The 21,444-nt window shown below is 41.4% G+C and overlaps 1 protein-coding gene across 1 annotated transcript; it reads right to left on the bottom strand.

Annotated features, from left to right (window-relative positions):
• Positions 1-1,990: 1,990 nt before the first annotated feature.
• On the bottom strand, positions 1,991-11,965 carry LOC139658994 (DNA ligase 1-like). Its single transcript, XM_071537195.1, has 7 exons — positions 11,942-11,965; positions 9,360-9,662; positions 9,020-9,076; positions 8,829-8,878; positions 7,359-7,776; positions 4,083-4,297; positions 1,991-2,980 (listed from the first exon to the last, which is right to left on the bottom strand). The coding sequence occupies exons 1-7, from the start codon at positions 11,955-11,957 to the stop codon at positions 2,729-2,731; spliced, it is 1,311 nt and encodes a 436-aa protein (XP_071393296.1). The 5' UTR covers positions 11,958-11,965; the 3' UTR covers positions 1,991-2,728.
• Between the last annotated feature and the right edge of the window lie 9,479 nt (positions 11,966-21,444).

Raw genomic sequence — 21,444 nt, 5'->3', positions numbered from 1 at the left:
AATGGTAAAATATTCTGAGTTCATGTACATTTGTTAATATATACCTGATTCCTGCCTGATGCAGTAACTGGTGTTTGGATATACCAGCTGTAGTTATTATTGGCAGTTATCTGTAGTGTTATATGCAGTATTGTAGCTGTTATTCTAGATTATTATAGTCAAAATAGTATCTTTTGTAGATGAGTTACAGTTTTAACTGTAACTACATTCAATAATTCCTCAGGTACGTGCAGTAATGTGCACATATGAATATTTGAATTGAACTTGATTGAGGTGATTATTCTGTGTATTGATTATTGTATTCTTTCTGTTTTTCCTTGATTGTCTTGCAGAACCACACAAACATACACACACACAGACATGTATACTACATAAACCATGAATAAACTTTGATGCATCTATCTGGACTGGACTGTGGGACGTCTTTCTTACAACCTGACCGTTGTACCATGGTGGTGACAGTCAGAGGTGGAAAGTAACTAAGTACATTTACTCAAGTACTGTACTTAAGTACAATTTTGAGGTACTTGTACTTTACTTGAGTATTTCCATTTGATGCTACTTTATTCTTCCACTCCACTACATTTCAGAGGGAAATATTGTACTTTCTACTCCACTACATTTATTTGACAGCTTTAGTTACTTTTCAGATGGAGATTTGACACAATGGATAATATAACAAGCTTTTAAAATACAACACATTGTTAAAGATGAAACCAGTGGTTTCCAACCTTTTTGGCTTTTGACGTCTTACAGAAAGCAGTGTGTAGTCGGGTCACATTTCAGATGTCTATGAGTTGTTAACAGCTCCACCAAATAGTGATTTTTCCCTCTAAACCTCACATGGTTTCATTTCAATAAATGTTCAAATGATCCAATATTTCAGCAAAAATCAAAGATTAGAGAAAAAGTCCAAAAACTGAAAACAGATTTGTGTATCAGAACTTTGTTTTTTTCTTCTTTCCTCTCCCATTAATCATCTCACGACCCCTCAGATTTATCCGGTGACCCTTTGGAGGGGCCCGACCCCTAGGTTGGGAACCACTGGACTAAACTAGCTAACTGTATATAAAGTAGTTCAAACTAGCTCCGCCTCCAGCAGCTACAACAGTAACATGCTGCTTACACACTGATGCTTCAGTATTAATAATCTAATGATGTCATATATAATAAAATATCAGTCAGAGGGACCAAACCACTACTTTTACTTTAATACTTTAACTACATTTTGCTGCTAATACTTATGTACTTTTACTTAAGTAGGATTTTTCATGCAGGACTTTTACTTGTAATGGAGTATTTTTACATTGCTGTATTGGTACTTTTACTGAAGTAAAGGATCAGAGTACTTCTTCCACCACTGGTGACTGAACATCCCTTTCTAACATCTATAAAGAAGCCATTGAGTGCAGTCCTGTCCTTCCTGCACCAAAAACAAACAACCACTCTTTTTGATGTTATGACTTTTTTTTTTTTTTTGGTCATAAGGTTTTTTTAAGGTTCATGGAATTGATATTCGTATAAAAATCTATTCAGTGGAGTTATACCCTTTTTGTACCAAATCGAATCTTAATTTATTTTTTCATACAAGTCTTTTGGATTTTCCCCTTTATTTTAACTTTGTCTACGATTGTTCTTTTGACCAGCAGATAGAGCTCAACAAGAGCTTTGTGATATATAATACCAATTTATAAATCAACACACACACACACACACACACAGACTCTTGGACCGAGCTGAGTTTCATGTTGCAGCTTCACTGTGAAAATGCTTTTTCCATTCTCTACCCATCTGTGTGTAATAAAATCCCTTTGACTTTTCTGTGCTGAATCAGCAGCTCTTTACTCTGTAAAACTCTCAGGCAGGAGACAGGACCATATCATCATCAATATGCATGATAAGAGTAGGACAAATAAAAAAGACAGTGAAATAAATCTGATTATTTTCATCTTGTTTGATCAAATTTAGTAAGTGGGATGTAGTTTTCAGAACATTTTATTGTGGATTTATCTGCAGTGAAATAGGCAGTGGGTGTAAATATGAGAATGTCACTGTGATGATTTGAACAGGCAAACGGTTTTATTAATCAGAGTGCAGATTGTGCAAAGAAAAGTTACAGAGAAAAAAGTAGAAAATAACTTGACAGTAGAAAACAATCTGAACGATCAATCTGTCAGTACGACAAAATTACTAAAATTAAGAACTGAAAGCATTTCATTTGGTGGTGATTGTAGTTCAGCAGGTGGGGCGAGGCACTAGGTTGTGGGTTTGATTCCCACTGCCCCCCCCCCCCCCCCCTCCCCAGTACTGAACACACACACTCATGGTAGTGTGAGGTGCTTTGAATTAAACTGTCCACCAAATACAACATTTCAGCTGATGTGTCCTGTTAAAAAACATTTAAATCAGCAGGACATGCTAATCTGTAAAAGCTGATGTCACCTTTCTCTGCTCAATTAAGTCAATATGCAAAACAAACAAAAACACTTGAATATAAATGCATGCAATTACAATTAATATTTTTTAAATGAGATAAAAAAAAAAGAGGTCAACAGAAGAATAAGCTTGAATTCCTAGATCACCAACATTAGAAACCAAAAGTAAGGAGGTCAGAGGTCACAGCACCTTGTCCAAATATAAAACATATTTCTCTGATCCTAGAATGATTATGCCTGATAGAGACGTTAGGTAAAGAAATTACAGCCAGAGAAAAAGGATGGGAGGTTTTTTACATCTTTGTAATCTTTCTAATCGTGTTCCCTTGTATTTCTGCCTCTGCAGAAAGAGGCATTTTATCAAGGAGTCTTTCCTTAAAATTGCCCCCCAGCTTGATGCCGAATGTCTTCGCCAGAAGTTCGGACTCCACAACGAGCGTCTTCACCTCCTGGTCATGCTCCGCCTCCAGCCAGGTCTCCATCTTGCTGGCCTTAAAGATTCCTATGATCTCAACTGTCTCAGTCTGGACAGCAGCGGCCTCAACCTGCAGACAGATCAGTTCAGTTCATAATCACATTTTAAGACGTTTAAAATCACCTGGTGAAAGTGACTGAATTGCTGACAGCTTATGAACCAGATAGGAAAGAGGGTGCAGTATTATCCATGACTGTCAGTAATATAAGTGTTTTGTTGATGCCGCCATATTGACTCTCCATTATTCCCACAGACTGAACAACAAACACACGTCTCAGCTGACTGGAACAGAAGGAAAGACTGAAGTCCTTGGAGGAAGTGACTCTTCCTCTCTGCCTTCAACAGCTATGGTCGGGGTTCAAAAGCATTTTACTGAATCCAAATGCAGTATTGAATCTGCTTATCAAATCCGAATGCTTTGGAATCTCTCATCAAATCTTTTTACATGTTGAAAAGGGACAAAGAAAATTTCATAAACACAGCACTCGTTAACCTTTATGTGACGCTGCGTTAAGAGCTTTTAATTCACACTTGTGCTCCTCCTGTAGTAGACAGACCCGTGACACAAATATTGCATTTTGTCGTATTCTCATTTCATTTCGAGAAGTGTGCTCATGCTTTTGAACACGCGTGACGATCGACCATGTTGACAAACACAGTGGGAAGTGGGGCCTGGGGACACAAGCGTATGACATCATCAGGGGGGATTCAATAAGAGGATTCGTTCAAAGTGGGGATTTACGAATCCCTGTGTTTTGCTAACTTGGAACACGGAACCCAACCCTAAACATGGCCGACACCACTGAAACCCTTAAAGCTACAGAAGTACCGATGCATTTCGATATGTCTCTTCAGGTGAACTATCCAGAAGTCTTTCTTCAAGAGAGAAAGTTCTTCATTACCAGGCAGGTAAGACGTAATAACATTACCTTAGAAACTGTTGCTGCTATGTCAACTCTCTCTTTATCAGCAGGAAAACAAAGTTTCCCTCCATCCTGACATGATTATGATTACAACCGACAGCTCAACATGTGACTGACAGTTTGATTGGCACTTCGTAAGTAAAGTGCCTTATTTAATAAAATAGAGATGGTAGGCACTTTGTCTCAGTAACTGTGAACGTTCGTTTGGGAGTCACTATGGCAGCATCAACATAACTGTGACATAGCTACCTTGTTAACTCTGGTCTGTCCAGTTGAATTCAGTGATACAGGTTCCTTGTTGCGACTGGTCTTGACGTTGGTCACCCTGACAGAGTCTCCAGCCGCTGCTGTGCACTGATTGGCCTGATCGCCCCAGAGGCGGATCCTGATGGAATCAGTGTCGTCCTGCAGGATGAGATCCCTCCGTCCACCCTTCACCTCGGTTTTACTGTCTGGAGTCAACTGGACAAACCAACAACACAGAATGAAACCTTCCAAAGTGGTACACTGTTTGAATGAAGTTACACCAACTTTCACAAACTGATTGATGTCACAAAATTGGAAACAGAGTATTTAATGTTTTTAAAGGACAGTGGGTCACTTCAAGCTGCACTGGAGTTTTTTTTTGCATAAAATCTATTTCTGGGTAATTTCTCCAACCTCCCACACACTAAGGTGGCTTTCACACCTACATTGTTTAGTGCGGACTTTGTAAACTTTTTGCTCAGAAGTTCGGATCATTTCGACAGGTGTGAACAGGCCATGTGGAACTTTGGTGCGGAACAAAAACTTGCAAAGGTTCACCGAAAATCTCCAGTCTCTGCTTCTTCCATTCAGACTGTGTAGATCGTTTCTGGTGAGGATAAAGTCCGACCCAAACAGAGGAAATCACGATATGTGCTCAATGATTTGTTGGTTCATGGCGGGTTGTTTGGGTTGTTTTGGCAAAATTATAGCAAGACTTTACGACCCTAGCTTGGTCGGTGTTGTAATGGCCGAGCCAGTAGCGACCGTGGAGTCATGAACAATATTCTTTTCTCTTTTTTAGCCCCGTGACAACAGCGTTCACCACTTTTGGTCATGTGGGTGAAAGTGCACCGCAGGGAGTTAGACTGCAGACTCTGTCAGGAGACGTGAGTTTGATTCCCAGCAGAGAGGCTTCCACATAATTCAATGTCACGAGGCTGTTAGAGGCTTAAGGGTATCGCTCACAGGACGAGAAGCGTCACGTCTCGTAGCAGAAAGGACATGGAGCAGGTATTCCACAGAGGAAACGCCACACAGAGAGCGCCAGTGGACGTTCTAATATGCGTGAGCTCAAGCCACTCTTTGGGTCTCGTTCTGGGTTTAATAGCAATAACTGAAAAGATTATGAGTGGCACACCCGCCGCCTCGGTCAATATTTATAAAATGTATGTGGCTTTTTGCCTTTATTAGAGCAGAAGTACATCCAGCACATTATATATACAGTTAAGCCCAAAATTATTCATACCCATGCCAAATTTTGATTTATAGTGAATTTTTATTTGATCAATAGGTTTCATCTGGCTGGAAATGACATAAACATGTGACAAAAGACGGTAAAACATTGTGTTAGAGATGTTAATGATGAATTTTAACTATTTCTATGTTTTTTTTTACATTTTTATGAAAAATGCCATGTCCAAAATTATTCATACCCCTTGAAATGTTCACAAATTTTTGAGAAAATGCAAACTTCTGTACCATTCCAAATGGTCTCGGTAATTTCCACCATGTTCTCGAGCATCAGCAACAGCTGAAGCAGTAGTTCTCTAGTCAGTTAGGCTAATAGTCAATTGCAAGTCATGGCTAAAACCAAAGAGTTTAGTGAGGACCTCCGGTTGCGCATTGTGGCTGCTCACAAGACAGTGGTAGGAAGCCGAAAGTGACCCCTGTGCTGGCAAGAATGGTAGTGCGAGAGGCCAAGAAGAATCCAAGGATCACCACAAAGGCCATCCTGATGAATCTGAGCAATTCTGGTACCAACATCTCAAGGCAGACACTCCAGCGGACACTACACAAGGCTGGTCTCCATGGACGCCGAGCAAGGAGGACTCCACCTCTCAAAGACAGGCACACAAAAGCTCGCCTAGCCTTTGCAAAAGCTCACCTGGACAAAGAAGAAAGCTTTTGGTCATCAATTCTGTTGTCGGATGAGACAAAAATTGAGTTGTTTGGACACAGGGACGTGGCTTTTGTTTGGCGAAAGAAAGGAGAAGCATTCAACCCCAAGAACACCATCCCCACGGTCAAGCATGGTGGTGGGAGTGTAATGCTTTGGGGCTGTTTTTCAGCCAATGGGCCAGGCAACCTTGTCAAAGTAAATGGCATCATGAGAAAAGAGGACTACATTAAGATTCTGGAGGAAAACATCAGGCAGTCTGCAGAAAAACTTGACCTTGGGCAACATTGGACCTTCCAACAAGACAATGATCCGAAACATACAGCCAAAGTGGTCAATAAATGGTTAACAGACAACAATATCAACACTTTGGAGTGGCCCAGCCAGAGTCCAGACCTGAATCCCATCGAGAATCTGTGGAGGGAGCTAAAGACCAGAGTGATGGCAAGGAGGCCTTCCAACCTCAAAGACCTGGAGATCATCGCAAAAGAAGAGTGGTCCAACATCCCAGTGGAGACATGCAGAAAGCTTGTTAGCAATTATAAGAACCGTTTGATTGCTGTTATGGCAAATAAAGGCTTTGCCATTGATTACTGAGAAAGGGTATGAATAATTTTGGACATGGCATTTTTCATAAAAATGTGAAAAAAACATAGAAATAGTTAAAAGTTTTCATTTATATCTCCAGCACAATGTCTTACTGTCTTTTGTCACATGTTTATGTCATTTCCAGCCAGAAGAAACCTATTGATCAAATAAAAATTCACTATAAATCAAAATTTGGCATGGGTATGAATAATTTTGGGCTTAACTGTATTTATATATATATATATACAGATATATATATCATCAAATTAAAAGTCCCCCAGAATACTACAGGATCATTCAATGGCCATGTGTAGCATTATAATGTGAACGCTCTCTGGGTGCCATTCTAGTTTGATTTGTTTGTGTTCCCGCCAAGATATCTGTCCAATAGGTCCGCTTGATATCAGGCAATGTTAAAAAAACTAGTAACAACCTAGAACTCTGGTTTGGACTTTAAAAGGACTGCTATACTGTGAAAATGCCCTGAGAAGACACTTAACTGACCTGACCATATGGGACTTCTGGATAATGAAGTCCTCCACATTCAGTCAGTTACCTCTTGCTGCCATTTGGTGCCGCCAATGTGCAAAATTACCAGGTGCAGCTTTAAGCCATTAGTTTAAAAAGTGACAACACTTACAGATCAGATCCTCTATATATTAGAGATATTGAATGATGAATAAACGCAGGTCCACAAAATTATAGAAATATTGAATGATAGACTTTTTTTCAAAACGGATATGAAGCGTTTTCCAATCGAACTAATTTCTCTAAAAGGATAATGGCAGCTTACCCTGTTATGGTTCCTTCGACACTCATTTCTGTTTTGTCACCAGAAGCTTTGGCTTCTTTAATGGACAAAACCGGCTTTGGGGGATCAATGATCATCCTGGCTTCCTTCTCCAGCTCAGCAGGGACTTGGATGGTGGTGGTATTTGATATTTTGCTCAGATTGGTAACTTTCACTGTGTTGTCCTCTATGATTACTTCTCTGAACAAGTAGTAGCTTCCTTCTATAATTTCTTCATAGTGGTTCTTCCCATATACGACCGCTTTGATACTATCTGTCTCATCAGCAAGCCCCAGATAAAACATGACCTTTTCTTCCTTGTTTTGTGGTCGATAAGGGCGCAGCCCGGATTTCCGGATCACTTTCCCAACTATGGCTTGGTTGCCGAGATAACGACTTTCTTTCAGATCCTTGATGTTTTCCTCTGGAAACAAAAGGGGAGAAAAGCCTCTGTATTAGCATCATCATTCCCAACAAAAATGTCCGTACAAAATTGTGAGATTGAGTTGTGAGTCTGAGATTGAAACAAAGGGACGAGTATTCTCCTGCAAAGACCAAACCAGTTTGTTCATGTTTTTGGATTTACTTCCAGTGGCAAAGCTCATGTGATTACTGCTAAACCTGTTGACATTTTGGAGCATTTTACTGTTACGAAATGTGCAGAAGAGTATTAGGGCCAATGTAGGTGAATTTTTACCGTAACCGGATTTCTAAGATTAAACTCAGAAATTTGCCAAAAAGAAAAAAACACTCAGAAATTTGCGTTTTTTTGAGTTTGAGTTTTTTTTCTCGCAAATTTCTGATTTATTTTTTTGCAAAACTTTTGAAATTTCTTTGTTGATTTTGTCTCAGAATATTACCCCCCTGCCCCGGGCTGCAGTAAAAAAAAAAAAGTCACCTACAAAGGCCCTAATACTCTTCTGTAGAAATGCCAATGTGTTACTAGAGCATAGTTTCATTTGCCTCTAATCAGCTGCAGAGAAATGCTGAGCAAGGTATATTTGAGATATTACAATAGCTGAGATGTTTTTCTATCATATGATATTGAATAAAAAATTTAAATGTTCACTTATTTAAAATAGTGCAAGCATGTAAGGAAGTGCAGACGATGAGGTGCCCATTTATCCACCTGATAAGAGTTCAGTCCACAACCCCTACCTTGTCAGCTTGACTCTTCTTCTGCTGGTCTTTAAAAGAAGACAGGAAGTTGTTAGTCCCTGTTCCTTTATATGAAGGTTTTCATTTTAAACATTTGTTCACTCATCCATGTCACGCTCAGTACCAGAGTCTGATCTGATTTTGACAAAAACCTGAAACAAGGCAGCAGTAAACATGTTGTGTGTGTGTGTGTGTTTGCTTGTGTGTTTCCGCCTCCAAATGTGTGTGACTTTGTTCATGCCTGCGTTTGAACGTGTGTGTGTGTGTGTGTGTGTGTGTGTGTGTGTTTGTGTATGATAACCTACCAGCAGGCTACTGGTTCCTCATCCTCTGACTCTGATTCACTCTCACGTTTCTTCTTCTGCACTGAAAATCAAATTTAAAAAGGTGAAGTTATCACACACACACACACACACACACACACACACACACACACACACACACACACACACACACACACACACACACATCTCCATCTTTCTGTGTTGATGTGTTTGGTGAACCTACTGGGCTCCTCTGGCTCCTTGGTTTTAGACTCTGGATCGCCACGTTTCCTCTTCTCTCCTGAAGAAAGTGAACAGGATCCTCATATTGAATAACGCCACTGTGAACATTTTAGCACACTAGAAACATTTAACACCATTTTTTTTACTCAGTAATCCTATTTCAGAAAATAACGAGTGACTCTGATAAATATTGAATGAAATGTAATGAAACCTAGCCCAACCCTAATGTAAAATGCATCTCCAGTAGTGTTAACCGAGTGTTTCTGGCTCTTTCCAATGAGACTCTGTAAAAAGCATTTTAAATACATTTGATCAGCTACAAGCAGATTGTGTCAACTGACCTTTGTCTTTCTGTTTTTGGTGTTTGTTCCTCAGTTTGTCCACAAAGGGGCGCAGTAGCTTCTGGACCACTTCGTCCCCTCTGAGAATCTCATCCAGGACTTTCTCCATTGCAGAGATGGACTCCTCTACTCCTAAGAGCTGGATGATTATTTGAGGCATCTCTTTTCTAGAGCTCCTCTTCTCACTCTCTGTGATTCTGTCCAAACTGTTCAGCATCTTCTTGTACTGCCGCTTGTCCAGCTTCTCAATGATGGAGGTCAGCGCTCTCTTCCAGCCTCTCTCTGAAATCTTCCCTTCCATCTCTAAAAGACAGAAAGACCGGAGAAGAGAGAAGGTTGAAGTGAGAAACAGAAAGCTGAAGGAAACGATGAAACTAAACTCAGCAAACAACAACTAAACACATAAATGACAAGTGAGGGAAATAAAATCCAATAGAACAGCCCCAAGGTGGAACATGTAACAGAAAACTAAACAAATTAACCTTATTCATTCATTCATTCAAACTTTATTTCAGACTCAGGGTCCAGATAAAAAGTTGAGTTTTTTTTTTTTTTTTTTATCTTGACCCTCCCCGTAGCGACAAATATTTTTCCTTGAGCCTCCCTGAGTGACTGGGGGAAAATGCATGACCCTCTGTTGAGTCTGCGCCAGCGAGAGGAGACGCCTGTGATGCCCATGACCTTATATGGACATCAGTGGCGGCCTTATCTATGTTTCACCCGTTTCAACTGAAACGGGCCCCGCCCTCCCAAAGGGCCCCCGACTGACATGCAAGCATTGAATAATTCACCCACTTTTATATATATTGTGGCGAGCTGTGGTTACTTCAATCAAAGATAACGCACTGGACACCGTTTCAAAGCTAACAGCTTTAATTGCAGTTAGAAGCAGTTAGCAGTTCAATATTCACAGCAAAACGGTAGGCAGGTCATTTCTTTCACTACAAACATTACTAACGGTGTCAACTAATATGAACTAGTAAATTCTCAAACTAAAGCAAATACACATAATTAAAAGAATCTCTATAAGCAATTATTTAGGGTTAAATAATCCTACCAGGTCAACAGTGCATAACAAGCTCTCCAGGCCTGACTGAGCTGTCCACGGTGCTGAAAGAGCGCCAAGCCCAATTCATTATAAACAACCCTTATCTGTGTATATTTAATATATTGAAGTAATGGCTACGCCTCCGTTTCCCCGTATATATTGTATTTTAGAAATGCAATATATACGGGAAACGGAGGCGTAGCCATTACTTCAATATATTAAATATTTAAGGCACATCGCCAAACGTGCTTGTGCAACAAAACGGCACAAAGAACTGAGCAATTAAATGATAAAACAATAACGAACTATAAGGTTTAAAAAAAAAAACAAAAAAAAAAACATTACAGGCTCTTTCGATCATCGTGAATTGTCGTTTCATGTCCAGGAGCTCTGGCTCGTCACACTGTTGTTCTAAAGGTATGCAATCATATGTGTGAAATTACTTTACATGGAGTTTTGATGGCGCTGAGTTGGTCAGTGGAAGAAAGGAGGAGAAGGAGAGGGAGAGACTTCACATCTGTCTACCAGCGCCCTGTAGCCCGTCATACTGGTGTAATTTGTGGGTTTGTTGCAGGGAGAAAATTGAAAAAAATATATTTTGTTACAATACTGTTTTTTTTAGAATTCTGAAAAGGCCTTTACTATTTTGCATGGTAACGTTGTGTGTTTGAGAGAGAGAGAGAGAGAGAGAGAGAGAGAGAAAGACGCATCTTACTATCTGAATAATGCGCACTTCAAATATCAGGAAAATATTGCGCCAGACTTTAGACCAGGTTTTTGTTGGTCAATGGCGCAATCTCTTTCTGCTGCCTCAAGATAGCGATGCGCCGACAATGTGCCTGACCACATTTTTTTTTTTTTAGATCCGGGGCTGTTCATAAAACATTCGGGGCGCCCAGGCCTAACGACGCCTCTGTGACAAAATAAAACCGAGATCTAAACTGATGACATTATAGTACATAAAAACAACAAAGGATCTCGGCATAATAGTTAGAAAGGAGTCAAAATCGCTAACTAAGGTATATATTATTAGATTTAAAAAAAATACAAAGGAAAATTAAGGGGGAGAGCAGTAAAAATAAAGATCTTAATTTTAGTTTAACTCAACTAACAATCCAACATTGAAACAATGGAAGGAATGTGGGAACAGCTGCTCCAGGTGGGGCAGGGCGGGGAATTCTTTATTGTTTTTACTGCCTGTAGGCTACTGTCTCCACTGTCTCTACTGTCTGTACTGTCTGTACTGTCTCTACTGTCTGTACTGTCTGTTCTGTCTCTACTGTCTCTACTGCAGACCAGCCCCGTTTAAACATTCATCTGTCCACATTTTCTCTCTCCTGTAATTTCTACTGAGAAAAAAAATACTGAAAATAAACTTCCTCATGGACCTGATGCTGGAGTCAACAGAGGAGTCCCAGACAAGACTACAGACAGGCTATACAGGTCATTTTTCAATCTACTTGTATAAGTCAGAAATAGAAAAATATAGTGCATTCACAATCATATAGTTTTGGTAAATAAAACAGAGACTCACTGCAGGCTGCTCTCATGCGCGAAGATCCTCCAAATTTGGTGCCAAGAGCCGTTGTGTTTGGGTTTTTATCTTCTGACAGTTTCACTTTCCCTTCATCATCACTCAGCTGACCGGAGGAGACGGTGATTATCGGACACACACTTTAACAAGTGGGGGAGCGTCCACCCCCAAATAAAAATTAAATAATAAATTAAATAATGATAAAAGTTAAATTGCTTCTCTTCTCTCTGACTGGAGGCTACAGTTTCCCATCATGAGGAGAAATCATTATTCACTTGATCAAATACACAGATCTCTCTCTGTACTCTTTTCACATGGGTACTTCTAAAGTAGACCAAGTTATAGGCTATTATATATTATAATGATTAAAGGTCCCATCACATGCAAAACAGGATTTCCCTTGTCTCTTTGATTATAAAGGAGTTGGATGTGCTATCTAAACATCATGGAAATATCAAAACACATGGTCCCCAGCTACATCCACATCATCCATGTAAGGAAAATATGCTAAACGAGCCGTTTGGACTTCCGTAAATTTGTGACATCACAAAGGTTTGCTCATTTCATACGCCGCCTACCGCACAGTCCACCATTGCCCGGCATCTGAATGCGGAAGACCAAAGTCTGTTGTCTGTAGCGCAGCAGGAAAAATGTCCAGAAAACAAGAGCTGAGAGATGGATCTATCCTAACTGGACGTGACCCAACAGCAAATGTGCAATCGGTAAGTGTGGCCACTTTGTGATGATATTTACAGTTTATTCCAAGTACAGTCAGCTGGGCTTGAGAACATTTGCTAACATGTGTAAAGTTATGTTCCGTTGGCTTGTTTGTAGGGGTGGGAATCACAGAGTAACTCACGATACGTTGCCCACGATAACGGTGGTATCACGATACAGCGATTCTGCGATACTCGATACATTGCAAGACAATTCATCTACGATACATCACGATATCTGTGTAACTGAAGAAGAAAAAATACCCCTAAAAAGGCAAAAAGCAGGAATTATGTATTTATTCACTGCATTGTGGTGTCAGTTTCACGGAATTTACAACTGAGATGAAACAGTGTAGAACAAAGTGCACAGAGTCTTAGCTTAGTGCCTCTATAACACACACTGACTGCAACTTGTCCACCTGTGCCATCATTACAGTGTAAAATAGCCAGAGTTAAAATGTTTAAAGGAAGAATACAACTATGCCTCACTAAAATCTTTTCAATCTGTGCAAATTGAGTTTACAGAAAACTAAAAAAACAAATAAATGAATGCAAAAAACAAACATTTCAGTGCTTATCAAGCATAACCAACTTGTTTTATGTGGGTCATTCCTGGCTATTGGTGACTTTGTAACATTATATCAGGTAAATGACATGTTTAACCTTCAGGAACGTGTATTGGTAGAGCTCAAGCACTTAATAATAATAATAATCATGGGTGGATTGTTCAGACATGGACTGTGAGAGAGTTCCACCCGGTTAGGGACATATAGGTATAGGTATTGCAAAGTGTTAATAATGTTGTCATAACCCGGCCCGTTAGGCCATGACAAAAACGGGAAAAGACACCGACCGCCAATAAATACAAATTATTTATTATACTAAAGAAAATGAACTGGGTAACTCTGGATATGAGGTGTGTTAGTTAATGGCATCAGTAGTGTTCATGTGGATGTGTGTGGATAGTATGGTGTAGGGTGTTGTGGAGTAAAAGCAAAATAAAGGCAAAGCAAAACGAAAGGGTGCAGGCGCTGGCAGGGGAGAGAGAGAGAGAGAGAGAGAGAGAGAGAGAGAGAGAGAGAGAGAGAGAGAGAGAGAGAGAGAGAGAGCGAGAGAGAGAGTCCCGCTGGAAGCTGGGACTTTTATATCCTGCAGAGCACTGGGCCCAGGTGCTCCAGATCCGGATGGACACTACCAATCAGATCCTGCAAACAGCTACTGCAGTGATAGACAACATGGTAGAACACAGTAACTGACACAATACACAAGCAGGCAGGGGCCGGCATAATTCAATTCAATTCAAACTTTATTTCAGACTCACAAAGGGTCCATAGCATATAAAACAAAGTAAACAAGACATACAAAATAAAACCACAACAATACAGCATTCAATTTAAAACCAGTTCTTATGTAGGCTATCCAGTGTTTCCTGAGCCTGGATGTGTACCGAGAGCAGCTCTTCCTAGATCCTGTTAGAGCCTCTATGATGCTGCTCTCTGACTCATCCAAGCGACACATAAAATTGTACATCAGATGTCTTAAGAGTGCCTCACATGTAGGGACACCAGAGAACACAAACAGTTGACTGGCACTATGCCATCTGGGAACCTGAAGCAGCAACCTCATGGCATCATTGTAAGCCACTATGAGCCTCCACAGACTACTTCTCCTGTAGCAGCACCAGAGATGAGCTGTATACAGAGGTGTGCAGAACGCTCTACATAATGAGGATTTTACATTGACAGAACACATACTAAACTTGCGAAGCAACATATTGGCCTGAGCATATATTTTACAACCCTGTCTGTAAATATCTCTGTCATCATTCAAATCATCAGTTAGAAAATGGCCAATGTAAATATTCAACAATACTTAGCTTTTCTAACACCTTATGTGTCCCTTATTCCATCATATATTTTTTTTTCTTTGAATAATAATGAAACAAGAATTGTTGGTAACACTTTATAATAACCATCATTAATAAATGGTAAATTGATAGTTAATTAAACTTTAGTTAATAGTTATTTTACTGTTAACAAACAATGAAATGATCATTAATAATGTTTTCTAATTATTAGTAATGCTATAATTTATGTTATTTTATCATTAGTTTGTGTAATATAAAATCATTTGTTTATAAATTATATATTGTATCATAGCTGATAAGAGACGGTAAAAAGCATTCCTCCACACTCCTTTCCGTCACATAGAATAGCTGAACTGAGGACTCTTGCATGTTCAGTTTTTGGAACAGCACTTGGGGATGTCTTCTCCCAAGCGAACAAGTCTGATGGCCGATCGCTTCAGGGTCCCACCGATCCCATCTGGAGCCCCTTTGCCATGACTGGCTTCGAAAAAGTTCCAAGAGATATCAAACCTCCCTTTGAACGGCTCGGTGCTTAGCAGGAAGAAATTCCCCTTTTGTTTGTACTGTGTCGCTGGCCCATCGCTGAAGAAGTGCAGCCGTTGCACTTGGGGGAACTTCTCCTTTACCATATCCAACACCGGGTCCAGGTGGGCCCAGATGGCTGTTGGGTCATGCCTCCGAGAAGGGGAGATGGAACAAAAGCTCAGAGGGGACTGCGATGATGTGTACAGCACACCGGTGTGGAGGGTGGCTTGCTGATGGGATCCCCCAAAGTGGACAGACTGGACCTCATTTGTGTACTTGCACACTGAAGTCAATGTGAATGAGGCATTCGTTGTCCGTGAGTTTCTCCCTCAGCTCCCTGTATTGCCACCGGATGTTGAAAATATGTTGACGAAATTTTGCCATCGATTTTGGAACTGTTCTACTGCTTCGTCCTCTGTCAGCATTATCTCTTTTTTGACTGTCACAGTGGACTTTTTTTCATCTTTGACTTCAGTAGACTTCAGTAGGTGAGAGCAATGGAATTTGGTGTCGTGGGCCTAACCAATGCAACAGCAGTTATGTGATGTTGCATTGGTTAGGCACACCATAGGCACAATCCTTCAAATTGGGATTGCAGACGATGGTATCTGCCATCTTCTCTACATCTTTAGTGGACAGAAGCCCACTACTGAAAAGGCTAGTAGACATGAACTGCAGGTTCTCATGCGTCTTGCACTGACAGGTTTCCCTGTCAGCTTCAGTTGGTGCTACAACCCAAAATGGCCTTTGACTGCAGAAAAAGGAGTACGACACCTGGTGTGTACTTTCAGAGAGAAATTTCATGTATGCATTTTTTTTGAGTGATGGTTTGCTTTTTGCCGGTTGTCATTCGGCTAACAAGTAGTACGCTACTACTGCCTGTCTTTTGGTTTGTCTCTGCCGTGTTGTCCTCTGGTAGCTGCAGAGGTTTCCTTGCAGCCGTGCTCTTTTCTTTGAGAAGCCCAGGGTTTGCTGAGCTAACCTCATGGTGGCTCTAGCAAGCACCTGCTTGTCTTTTTGTTTTCTTGTATTGTGGTACTTCTTTCTTAGTTCTTCAACCACAGAGGCATGACAGGATGCTTTAACAACTGGTTAAGTTGTGTGTGAGGGACTGGGTTTGTCCCTTTGTCTGACTTCTTTGCCACCTCTTCTTGTATTTCTCTTTTTTACTTTTTTCTTTAACCAAGGCAGTTTTGAGTCGTTCAATTTCTCTTTCCAGATTCCAGATTTCTCTTCTGTTTATTTTGAAGGCGTTGACCTTGTTGCCTTTGCCTAAAACACAATAAACGCACACATTTTATCTATGTTTTACTGTCATTGTAGCAACGTACCTCTGACTTTCATTCAAAATCCAATCATCCCTAATCCTAACCCATAACCTTGATTCTAATCCTAATCTTAACCTTAACACCTGACTGTAGATTTAGCCAATTTCCTTGTGGGGAACAAAGAAATGTTGCAATACTGTTATAACAACATAATTAGCATTGTTACAAAGTAGTTACAAAGTAGTTAGTAGTTACATAATAATACCCATATGGAAAAATCAAATGTGAAAATTCATATGTAGATCACATCCAAAGTGGGATTTCCGAACACACTTATTGCCACAAGTGAATGCCATGTTTTTGTGGAGGTATTTCTTTTTATGTGATCAAGTGAATTTCACATGTTTAAACATGATTCACATGTAATTCATGAGTGACTTTTTTGTAAGGTATTTTTTAGAACCTATTTGGTTATTACTTTTTCCATGTCAATATCACCTTTGCTGTGCAGTTATAAGAGAATTCTGCTCAGCCAATGAGAAGTGAATATTCATCCAAGCAGTTATAATACCTGATAACAATGTAATAATTGAATTTTTACACTTCTAACCTTGAGGGCCCTGCCACTGTTTGCAATCCAAGAGGTGTTGTAGGTGAAGATGGTATAGCTGCCCTAGTTTTGCTTCCCTCTTCCTCTGTCTCCATTTCTTCCTCTGGGCTCACTGCTCACGCTCACTGAGGTCAACAGTTCTTTTCTTTCTCCCCGTCTCTCGGTCTCTCTGCCATTTCTCCCTCTCTTTCTGAAGATACTCTGCTCGTCTCTTTGGATCTGCGTCTCGCTTTGCTCTGTAGCGACGCTGCATTTCTGCTGCACTTAGTGGTGGAGCCATTTCCTAACAAATATGTACAATTTAACTTTATATTATCATGCAAATTGTATAGACAATACTTTATAATAATGACCAATTACTGTGTAAATGCATATTAACTGATTATACACAAGAGGGTGGGATCAATTGATACTTGATCACGGCTGTGATGCGGCAGGACAGAGGTAAAGCCAAATAAGTGCCTTATAACTGATTATGATTATATAGTGTTACCTTTTATACATATTGGTAAATTACATGAACAATTTAAATGACAATTGAATATGTATATATCAGCATTTATATGCATTTCCTTATATATTGTAATAGATTTTCCACCCTGCTAGGTTTATATACCTAACGGTGGACATTTTTAAACCAAATTAGCCATTGCTCTGTGAGGCAGCAAACTTTAGTTAGCTAGCTCTCCACACATAAACAGTACTTTAGTATATATATCAAACATGTTTGTGAATTTTTTTTGGTTTACTTTCTTCATAATTTAGCCTGACAGGTGGAAATTTAAGAGTAGGACATATAGGTTAACATCATAAAACTTGCAACAAAAGGCAGACAGAAAGTTGGTGCTCACCTCTCTGCTCCTTTTGAATTCCCCCCAAAAGAGTGATGTCACATCCTGAATGTGGATTCATGGGAATTTTGTTCAGAAGGCGAAAAACCACAAACTAACAGGTTGGAACGCGATTTTGGGGACACACAGTAAATTATAAAAATAAAAATAAAATAATAACTAAATAAATAATAAATAAATAATAACTACTGTTTCCATTGATATATATTTATAATTAGAGAGATTTTAACTTGATCTATACAATAATAAAGGCATATTTCTATTTATTTATAATTTCATTTATTTTAAGTAAAATATTAAGAGTTATTTCCTGGGGAGGGAAAAGTCACCAATAGCCAGGAATGACCCACGTAAACCTGGACACATTTCAATTCATCCTGAAATATGCATGTTCTTCTTCAGGAACAGCAACTGATCAGCATGCTCAGAGGTGAGTGCACTCCTGAGTGGTGATTATGTCACCAGCAGTCGAAAAGATTCTTTCTGCAGATACACTAGTCCCCGGGACACACAGATACCTTTGTGCCAGCTTGGCAAGGAGTGGGTACCCTTGTGCCTGAGATTTCCACCAATCCAATGGGTCATGTGTCAGTGGTAGAGGTGGAGCATCTTGGTATTGTCTGATCTCTTCAGCTATGGAAGTAGCCGACAACAAGGGAGCTCTGGTGCTCTTGAACGTCTGCCCGAGGAGGTCAGAGCAGATTTCCTCTTCTTTGGTGTGTGTGTAGTGGGGATACTCACAAATCCCCGGCTGAGTGCCGCTACGTTGGAGTTTACCCCGGTGGACGAGAGAGTCACCTCCCTACGCCTTAGGGTTATAGGGGGGAAAACTCTGACTGTTGTTTGTGCCTATGCACCGAACAGCAGCTCGGAGTATTCGGCCTTGGAGACCCTGGATGGAGTCCTGCATAGGGCTCCTGTAGGGGACCCCATAGTTCTACTGGGAGACTTCAACGCACACGTGGGCAATGATGGAGAAACTTGGAGGGGCGTGATTGGGAAGAATGGCCTCCCTGATCTGAACCTGAGTGGTGTTCTGTTATTGGACTTCTGTGCTAGACATGGATTGGCCATAACAAACACCATGTTTGAGCATAAGGATGCTCATAAGTGTACATGGTACCAGAGTACCTTAGGCCTCAGGTCAATGATCGATTTTGTTATCGTGTCATCTGACCTGAGGCCTCATGTCTTGGACACTCGGGTGAAGAGAGGGGCAGAGCTGTCAACTGATCACCACCTGGTGGTGCGCTGGGTCAGATGGTGGGGAAAGCCTCTGGACAGACCTGGCAAGCCCAAACGTGTAGTGTGGGTGAACTGGGAACATCTGGGGAAGGCCCCTGTCCGGAAGACCTCCTACCTGCGGTGGAACTTTTCTGGCATCCCTGTGGAGGCTGGGGACATAGAACCAGAGTGGTCAGTATTCAACGCTTCCATTGTTGAAGCTGCAGCTGGGAGCTGTGGTTTCAAGGTCATTGGTGCCTCAAGGGGCGGCAACCCTCGAACATGCTGGTGGACACCGGTGGTCAGGGAAGCCGTCCGACTAAAGAAGGAGGCCTTCCGGGCTATGTTATCCTGGAAGACTCTAGAAACAGTTGCAAGGTACTGACAGTCCAGAAGGAAAGCAGCCTCAGCTGTGGCGGAGGCAAAGCAGCGGGTGTGGGAGGAGTTCGGAGAAGCCATGGAGAAGGAATTTTGGTCAGCCTCAAAGAGGTTCAGGCAAACCGTTCAGTGCCTCAGGAGGGGGAAACGGGCATCCATCCAAGCTGTATACAGTAAGGATGGGACATTGTTGACCTCAACCGAGGAGGTAATCGGGCGGTGGAAGGAGCACTTTGAGGAGGAGTGGCGGGCAGGGGTGGTGGTTCCCCTGTTTAAAAAGGGGGACCAGAGGATGTGCGCCAACTACAGGGGTATCACTTTACTCAGCCTCCCTGGGAAAGTCTACTCCAAGGTGCTGGAAAGGAGGGTTCGGCCGATAGTCGAACCTCAGATTGAAGAGGAACAATGCGGATTCCGTCCTGGTTGTGGAACAACTGACCAGCTCTTTACTCTCGCAAGAATCCTGGAGGGGGCTTGGGAGTATGACCATCCGGTCTACATGTGCTTTGTGGATTTGGAGAAGGCCTATGACCGGGTCCCCCAGCAGATATTGTGGTAGGTGCTGTGGGAGTATGAGGTGCGGGGGTCACTATTGAGGGCCATCCAATCTCTGTATGCCCAAAGCGAGAGCTGTGTCCGGCTTTTCGGTAGTAAGTCGGACTTGTTTCCAGTGGGGTTAGCCTCCGCCAGGGCTGTGCTTTGTCACCTATCCTGTTTGTGATATTCATGGAAAGGATTTCAAGGCGTAGTCGTGGAGGGGAGGGGTTTCAGTTTGGTGGGCTTAGAATTGCGTCACTGCTTTTTGCAGATGACGTGGTCCTGAGGCATCATCGGTCTGTGACCTTCAACACTCACTGGATCGGTTTGCAGCCGAGTGTGAAGCGGCTGGGATAAGGATCAGCACCTCTAAATCCAAGGCCATGGTTCTCAGCAGGAAACCGGTGGATTGCCCACTTCGAGTTGGGAATGAGTCCTTACTCCAAGTGAGGGAGTGCAAGTATCTTGGGGTCTTGTTCTCGAAAGAGGGGACCACAGAGCGTGAGATGGGCTGGAGAATCGGAGTAGCGGGAGCGATACTGCGTTCGCTTTACCGCACCTTTGTGACAAAAAGAGAGCTGAGCCAGAAGGCAAGGCTCTCGATCTACCGGGCAATCTTCATCCCAACCCTCACCTATGGTCATGAACTATGCGTCATGACCGAAAGGACAAGATCGCGGATACAAGTGGCCAAGATGGGTTTCCTCAGGAGGGTGGCTGGCATCTCCCTTGGGGATAAGGTAGAAGCTTGGTCACCCATGAGGGACTCAGAGTAGAGCCGCTGCTCCTTAGCATAGAAAGGAGCCAGTTGAGGTGGTTCGGGCATCTAGTTAGGATGCCTCCTGGTCACCTCCCCAGGGAGGTTTTCCAGGCACGTCCAGCTGGGAGGAGGCCACGGGCCAGACCGAGGACCAGGTGGAGTGATTACATCTCCACGCTGTAATACCTCTTTATTCCAAGATCCAGGTTTTAAAGAAATGTTAGATGAAAACATTAAGCTCTTCTTCCAGATGAACACTGGGTCCACTGAGAAATTCAGCACTGTCTGGGATGCATCTAAAGCTTTTATTAGAGGTAAAATCATTGCATATTTGCGCAAAAATAAAAAAGATAATAGTGCGAAAGTGATAATGTTGGAATCCCAACTCAAAAGAAAAGAAAAAGAGCTGTCACTTAACTATAGTGACATGTTGTTAAAGGGAGTTTGTAAATTAGATATAAATGAGATTTATAATAAGGCAGAATATGCCCTCTTTAGGGCAAAGGCAAATTTCTTTGAGAATGGAGATAAAGCTAGTAGGTTATTGGCCAGGCAACTAAAACAACAAGATGCTAATCATGTCATCCCGGGAATTAGAAATGAACAGGGAGAAGTACTCATTAAGGCACGTGAGATTAATCAGATATTTCAAAGTTTGTATTCAAATCTCTACTCTTCAGATACAGAGATAGACACAAGCAAAATGAAAGCATTTGATTGAACTCCCTCAGCTTTCTTCAGACCAGGCACAGGAGATTGATGCACTA

Source organism: Centroberyx affinis, unplaced genomic scaffold (genome assembly GCF_046629955.1).
Source record: "Centroberyx affinis isolate AG114_WGS23_722 - 3 ecotype Tasmania unplaced genomic scaffold, CSIRO-AGI_Caff_v1 ptg002990l_1, whole genome shotgun sequence".
Lineage (NCBI taxonomy): Eukaryota > Metazoa > Chordata > Actinopteri > Beryciformes > Berycidae > Centroberyx > Centroberyx affinis.
This window is presented reverse-complemented; position numbering and strand designations above follow the sequence as displayed.

Coding starts and splice junctions, on each gene's coding strand:
- LOC139658994 (XM_071537195.1), bottom strand. Junction 9,077..9,359: donor CCAAAAACAGAAAGACAAAG/GTCAGTTGACAC, acceptor CACTTTCTTCAG/GAGAGAAGAGGAAACGTGGC. Junction 7,777..8,828: donor AGTCAGAGGATGAGGAACCA/GTAGCCTGCTGG, acceptor TTGTTTCCAGAG/GAAAACATCAAGGATCTGAA.